The following is a 7885-nucleotide window of genomic DNA, read 5'->3' as shown; positions in this document are numbered from 1 at the left end:
TCTTGGGATTGATTAGAGTTTTATCTATTAAAGCAAAAGTTTATCTTTTCTTGATCTAACAAATTACACTTAAATATCATGTAGCTTCTCCTCCTTTGCCCTTATATGCCCTCATTTTTTTGGCAGCACTTATTACCCTAAAAAATTTAAAATTTCCACTCAATTACCCTCGGTTATGCAAATTTCAGAATTTCTCATGAAAATTATTCAACGACATTCGCATACTAATTGTAGAATATTTAACCCCTAATTTTTTGTTAAATTTACTGTTAAAGCAACCGTGACTCTATTTTAAACATAACATAATTCTTTTTAAAATATAATTTTGATAGTTTAACAATAGTTTAAAGTTAAAAAGCTCTAGAATTAGCATATGAGAGTCACATGAGAATTTTACGGGGGAATTTGTCATGTTTACGGGGGAATTTGTCATGTTTGCATGACTAGGAGTATAATAGTGCAAAATTAGAAAAATAAATGAGGGTATACAAATGCAAAGCAGGAGAAACTATAGGATGTTAAGTGTAGTGAAGCATTTATTTATTTTAATGTCCAAAAGTTTAAAGGGTATAGATATAATACGTCCTTCGCAGATGTAGACAAGATTATCTCTGCAAGATCTTTCTCCGCATAAATAAAGTAGTTGATATTCTTCAACTCTATCCAATCCGAAAGCGGCACAATCCAGAAAGCTGACCACTGGCCTTAAAGAGTTAATGCGACCCGACCCGAAAACATGAAACGGTTCGGATCCAAAACTACGTTTCCGACCCGACTCAGACGTCACCAGAGCCACAGATATTTTCCCCCTCCTCAAAAATATCTGCGCATCGCTGTAAGGCCACGTGTCGCTCGACCGAATGTAGTGCCACGTGTAAAAGCGCTGCCACGATTGATAGCGTTCGGTCCCAACATCCCCTTCTCCTTCGCCCTTTTGGCCTTTTCCTTCCAATTCTAGAGAGGGAGAGAGAGGGAGAGAGAGAGAGAGAGAGAGAGAGTTGGGGTTAGAGAGAGAAAGAGCATCGGAAAATATAAACAAATTTGTTTCTTTGATATCTGCTTGCAGTAATCTACTGGATCGATCGATCTTGGCCGATAATTTTCTGAGATTTTTTGAGCAAAGGTGATTTTCCTTGAGATTAGTTAATTTGTTGATTTAATTTTCTGTGGAACTTGGTGCTTTTTTTACTGGTTCTTTTATTTTTAATTCTGTTCTTAGGTTTTGATTTGTCATCCCGTGTAAATGTGTAATGTGGAATATAAAATATTACTCTATAAAAGGAGGCCTGCAGGAAATTGTTAGAGAAATTATTGTTGCCTGAAATTAGGAAGCTCTCCTTGTATCGATAATGGTTAACTACGCTGATTAATTGTATTTTCTTGAAAGGATGCTGATCTGATCATAATCTGAAAGGTTTTTCTTAGACGATATTACACGTCGGAGGTTTTGTGCTTTTCGTGATGTATCAAAATGAATTGCGTGACTGAGATCTGCACCGAGTCATCGAGATGAAGGCTTAAGATGTTTTGCGCCGGGCCAAACCTTATATCCGTGGTTTTAACTCGTTGATTTTAGGAAAATAATCTCTTTTTTTTTGTGTTGCCCTAATATAAATAGTAATTGTCATGTCGGTTCTACTGGCACAGTTTATGAGTCTGAGTTTTTTGACTGTAGAGGATCCTACATGTAGGGAAGTAAACAAATCCATACTTGCATCGTGTTTTATCGAGTATATATTGTGAGGAACTGCTTGGTTTCTGCTGTTCTTTTCCCTGCTTACTGTATATCATGTCATAGAAATTAGCTGTTGCTGGTTTCTAGTTTATTTCCTGTTCACATCGCCTCTATTATACCCCTGGGTTTATATGTTTGTTAAGTTTCAGTCGTGCATTTGCCTATGCCTTCCTTTCCAGATATGGAGAAGTAACCTTTAGTCACCCTCATCAGTACATGCCAGATGAACAGTGAATCAGCAATGTTTCATGTGCTATGCAACGCACCCTTTTTTCCATGTGATATGAACCACGTTGAGGACAAATATTTAGTACATGAACCTAGGCTACAACCGTCAATATTATTTTTTTATGGAATTTATTTGCTTCTTTTTATCCATGGATGACATTCTTTCATGATATTATCTTTGATGGATAAAATGTGGTCTTCGAATGACACTGAACCCATTCATTTATATAATAAAAGTTGATCAATTCCTTTCCTTGCATGTCTACTAGTTGTAATATGTGAGCATGCTTTTAGAAAGCAGCTTTTTTGGGGGAATTATTTAAATGGCCAGCTTTATCATGGGCAGTTCCTCTGCCTTTAAAACGGCTCTTTATAAACACATTTATGAATGCGATTTTGATGATTAGCTTTCATGTAAACTGAGCAGTTTCCAGCTCCTGGTTAGTCGTGAGGATGTTTTTTGAGGAGCCAAATTATATCGATGCATAAGTCAAAAAGAAAAAAAAATTCACTGATGTAACTTCTCTTCAGGAGTTGTTCAAATGAACTGCTGATAGTCTTTACAGAAGTAATGAGATGAACAATTCACTTGACACAACAAACCTTCAAGGCTTCAACCTGATCATCCAATCAGATAGCAAGAATCAATTTGGCAAATTGCATGTTGATTCTGATTCTCAGAACACTGGCCTTTTGTTTTAGACAAATTTCTGAACAGTTCCCAGTTATCCTGGATATCCCAACATGGGAAGACGGAAAAAATATTACCAATGTGATGGATGGCTAGACACCTATGAAATCACTAGATGACAAGATAACATCGTAGTATTGGATGGCATGTTTGAAAGGAACATCTTGATAATGGCTAGAAGTTTACTTGTTGGAAAATAAGGCCATATACATGTACTTTTTAAAGCAAAATTATAAAATCCTACCACCTAATGTACCATTTTCAGTTATGCAGTAAGTTAATGCTATGTAAGAGAGTTAAATACGTGGTATACTATGTTGCAACTTGCAATCATATGGATACATGAGATGGATATGATACTATACAAATACGGACAGGACCCTTGCCGGATACTACATTGTACGTAAATACCCTATAGCTTCACCTAAGTTGCACTTGAATGCCCCCAGTTGCGAAACCCTGCAGTTAGATACCCGTAAGTATTTTCCATTAGAAAAGTAAAAAACTTGACGTTGATATAGTTTTCCTTAAAAGAAAATGTTCCCCGCTATTGAGGTAAAGTACCCTCAAACTCTAAGGTAAATTAGCATAGGGGTTTCATCTCTAAGGTGATCACTCTCAAACTCTTTGCAAATTTTATTGGATTATGCAAATTAAGTTGGATTTTCAAAGAAATTAGTGCATTAGAAGAGAGTATGTGAGGTTGGGTGAAAATTAGATGAAAAGGGGTAATATAGCATAAGGGTGGTTTAGTTGAAAATTAGATACATGACAGGTCACTTGGTAATACTGCACAAATATTCTAACAGATCACTAACAGAGGACGTCAACATGCAACATTTTGAAATTTTAGGGTATTTCTGTGCAATACTTAGAAACTTTTGGGTATCTAAGTGCATGCGTTTACAACTGGGGGCATTTAAGTGTAACTTAGGTGAAATTATAGGGTATTTAAGTGCAATTTAGCCTTTGTATAACTTCGTCAATAGATATAGAAACTCAAATTTTAGGTAAACTTCAACAGACATAGAATCTCAGGTTTAACAGTATATAAGGTGACTTTCCAATTTTATTCCCTACCTGTTTTTTTTTTTGTGGGGTTGGGGGGTTCCTTTTTTATTTTTAGATATTTTGGTGTAGCTTGCGCCGCGTTTTTTTTTTTTTTGGGACGGGGGTTGGGGGTGGGGGTGTGGAGTTGGGATGCGCGGTAGACTACATTTAAAAACAAAAACTTATTACATTGAGTATACAACTAGCATAAAAGTGCAGCTGAATATGAATAATTACTAAATTTATATTTCTACAAGAATAAAAAACTTGTAACCAAAGAAGCGCACCTAAAGATTGAGCTGGAATGAACTCAATGAAGTAAACAGCGCTATTGGAGAATAGTAACCGAAAATAAAGGTAATAAATGTGTCAAGCAAATGAGATGTACCGGAAGGTCTAGTATGTAACTTGGAAGACCTAAAGGCATAACATATAAATTAGGAAATTAAGATAATGTATTTGTACCCAGAAATATTGGTGTTAAGAATTTCTTCGTGATAAACTAAGAAACTGACAAAATAAGGTAGTTATCAGTGTTCAGTTTTTGAGAGAGTAAATTTCAATGTTCATTTACAGGTGATATCAGCTTTTGATGAAAGCAAAAAAAAAAAAATTCTTCCTTGCTTCTTGTTCTTTACTGTTTTGTGTGGATTGGCGTATGATATAATGATTTCTTTAACTTCACTTGAGGTGCACCAGTGGTGTGAGCTAACTAGCATGAAAGTTTGAGCGATAATTTTATTTTTTAGTTTTGATTATAGTCATTTTCATAAAAATTTACTGTTACTGTTTTGTGGTTGTTAATATGTTATGTTTCTTTTCGTGAGGGCTTGTTTGGTAGCCAAAAAGTAAACGGAAAGGGGGTAAAAAGTTGGAAAGTGGCCAACTTTCTTTTTTCTGTCTGCCAGTTAGAAATTGGAAAGTGAGGACAAGTAAATGCAAAGTGGAGGGTGCCGCATGGAATTTTTAACTCCTTCCAATTTCTCAAAAATTTGGAGAAATTGGATGGAAAGTGAACTGAGGGGAGAAAGAACTTAATATTTTATTTTCTCTCCTCACCCTTTTCACTGTTTACTAGCCACTTTCCACAGCAACCAAATGGTACATATAAAGAATTTTTAAATCCTTCCAATTTCTCAAAAATCCGGAGAAATTGGATGGAAAGTGAACTGAGAGGAGAAAGAATTTAACATTTTATTTTGTCTCCTCACCCTTTTCACTGTTTACTAGCCACTTTCCACAGCAACCAAACGGCACATATAAAGAAGTGATGCCACATCAACTGCCATTTCTACTTTTCATCTTTCAGTCATCGAAACAAGATGTGCAAATAGAAAGTTATGAGAAAGTAGTTTGTTGAGAGAAACTTTTCTCTCTTCATTTTATACTTACATGTTTCTTTCTGGACCTCTGGTTGCCAAACACCCATGGAATCTTAGCTGAACTAGTGTTTTAGATCATCATCCCCCTTGCATGTAGTCAATGGATGGATGTGAAATGACCATACTGTACTTCCTCTCCCAGAAGCTTATGTTGAACTAGTGTTTTCTGTATACATATCTTTTCCAGTATTTCATGGGAATTTAATTTTTTTTCATCACTGTAGAATGGTGCTTGTCTGCACATAGAAACAGGCAAGAAGTTGTTGATCTAGATCACACTGATATTGCGTAATGCATATATGTTTCGCGTATTTCCCTCCAGAAGTAGTTTCTTTTTCTTATCTCCAGTATCATCAAAATTTGCAATATTCGGATCTTTTCTTCTGATTTTAGTTCACATGTAATGATGTCATATGCTGTCATTACAATAAACAAGCTGAAATGTTTTTGCCAGTCTTTTTAAAGTACTTATGTTTTATTAATTTCAAAAGTCTCTGCAATTTTCCATAGGTTAAGCTCCTCTAATATCATTGAGAATTCTTCCTAGTTTAGTCTTGCCAATTAGTATGCTCAGTTGTGCATCAAGATTTCTCTTGACATCTTCTCACAAACTACCTCTGTCAAATATCGCAGGTGATAGGTTCTATGGCCACCAAATGGACAGACGAGAAACACAGGCTCTATCTTGATTCCATAGAAGCATCATTTGTGAAGCAGTTGTACAACAGTGAATATAGCTCAAATGATCTGCTTGGTTCATCTTCAAGAACTCAAATACACAGAACTTCATCTTGTTCTGAATCTTCCAATCTCAAAAACCAGTCATTTGGTCAGGTATTGTGACTTGATTATAAAGAAATTTGTTGCACTTAATAAAACCTTTTCTAATTTCTTAATGCAAGAAATCTGAATTTGCAGTTTAAGGTTCTACGTAGGGGCTGCTGGGGGAAACTTAAATCTGAAAGGGCTGACACCCGGTATGAGAACGAATCCCAAAAGCTTCCAGCAGGTCCTTGGATTCAGCATTTCAAGTCAAATTCTGCTGCCAGAGAGCCTCATGCAACTTCAGAAGATCAGATGGTTGAGAAGAACCAGGTTAACCAGTCAAACAACTCAATATATTGGAGGCATGGAAGAAAAGCAACTACTTCAAAGCAGCCACCACCATTTTTCTCACAGAAAGTCAATAAAGTGTCTGTTGGAAGTATTACAGGTACGTTTTACCAGCTTTACCTGATTAGTTTCAGGTTTTTTTTGGGTAAACAGAATATTTGCTAGGTTTCTACAACTATTACCATAAATGCTTCCATACAGGGTATTTATACATTTCAATGATTTTCATATTCAAAACTTGCTATGTCTGAAGCTGATTATTTCCATACGAGGGAACTCTATATGGTATATATATTGGAAAATATTTTGGTATTCACCCCAGAAAAAGGCTTACGTTCATGACTTCTGTATCTTTTCATTGGCTATATAATCTTCTCAAGTTACAGACTCCGAGACCCAACTCTGTATAGTGCTAGAACCATTGTTCTCGTCCATTTATACTACATTAAGTGCGCAGTGTATGTGATCTATGTACTTGCAGATGGATCCTGTGATTACTTTGCATGTAGGCATGGGTTCAGACTTCTTTCTATCACCAGGTCATGGTGCATTTTAAAGGAAACTTGATCTAATTCTGCGAGGTGGTAATTGGATTTGGTTCATGTTGACTCTTATAGGGATGAGACCGGTCAGTCACTTAGATCTCTCAGTGAAAGAATCTCTTCTACTAGGCATGCAGTTTGGGCACAATCGCTGAGGGAAAAAAGTCTCAGCAATTCATCACTTACACCCCCAACTCCTGAACTGTTATCGAAGTTTTGGGGGCCCATGTAATGAATATTAATCCTTTCCCAACGAATCTATCCATTTTCAGAGGAGTAACCCTGAAGTTCTCTTTTGCATATATATATAATTCTCAACTATGTTTCTATATATGCATTTATACTCACAAAATTAGTTTTGTCATATACACCTTTAAGAATTTATTTTCGATTAATTTCTCTAGTTTCTCTGAGGATCTCAAAGATAACCTCAGTTTTAATACTGGGTGCTTCTGGACACTGCAGAAAACCTATAAACCTGGGCGTCATCTAGGCACTCTTTTTGCATATTTTTTAAAATGAGAAGAGGTAGAATTAGTTATCTAGGAGACGAAGAAAATGATTGCAGCAACTTTGCAATGTATTTATAGAATTTAACAAATGGGGCAAGCAACATTTTTTATATTTTTTATTTTTACTTTCAGTTTGACTGTTAGTGTTCAGCAAAACTATAGTAGTAGGAGCAGGAGAATGGGAGAACATCGAACAGTAGCAGCTGCAGGTGGTAGCAGTAATGCATCAACCTGAGGTGGAGGCAGTGACAGTTACAAGAAGAGGGAAAAGAGAGGTTGAGAGGGACAAATTAAAGATCAGATTTACAAATATTTACTCAAAACTATTAGTTTCCTAATTCCAGCTTCTGTGGCATTGTTCATCAGAACATCAATGGTTGATGGTGGTCAGCTTTCAATGACAACGTCAATGGCCGATGATTGTCAACATGGAGGTGAGAATAGATAAGAGATGGAAGCTGCAGAGTCAAAAACTCGAGTTTGATCGGTTTTAACCTGCTTACCTTGGTTAGAATGACCCACATTTGATTTTGACAACCACCCAGGGCTCATGAAGAATGAGATGTCTAATCAGGATAAAAAATACATGAGCATATCTCGGTCCGTTCGAGCCCCATGGCCCGTGGTCGAGC

General features: G+C 36.3%; 1 protein-coding gene across 1 annotated transcript in view; it reads left to right on the top strand.

The window, feature by feature from the left end:
• LOC109850809 overlaps window positions 921–7885 on the top strand; it is a 10139-nt gene continuing 3174 nt past the window's right edge. The window contains exons 1-3 of the mRNA XM_020420874.1: window positions 921–1123; window positions 5720–5920; window positions 6005–6299. Coding sequence (XP_020276463.1) covers window positions 5732–5920; window positions 6005–6299 — 484 coding nt within the window. The 5' untranslated portion in view covers window positions 921–1123; window positions 5720–5731. The remainder of the gene's footprint in view (window positions 1124–5719; window positions 5921–6004; window positions 6300–7885) is intronic.

This window comes from Asparagus officinalis, chromosome 7 (genome assembly GCF_001876935.1).
Source record: "Asparagus officinalis chromosome 7, Aspof.V1, whole genome shotgun sequence".
In the NCBI taxonomy this organism is placed as follows: Eukaryota; Viridiplantae; Streptophyta; class Magnoliopsida; order Asparagales; family Asparagaceae; genus Asparagus; species Asparagus officinalis.
This window is presented reverse-complemented; position numbering and strand designations above follow the sequence as displayed.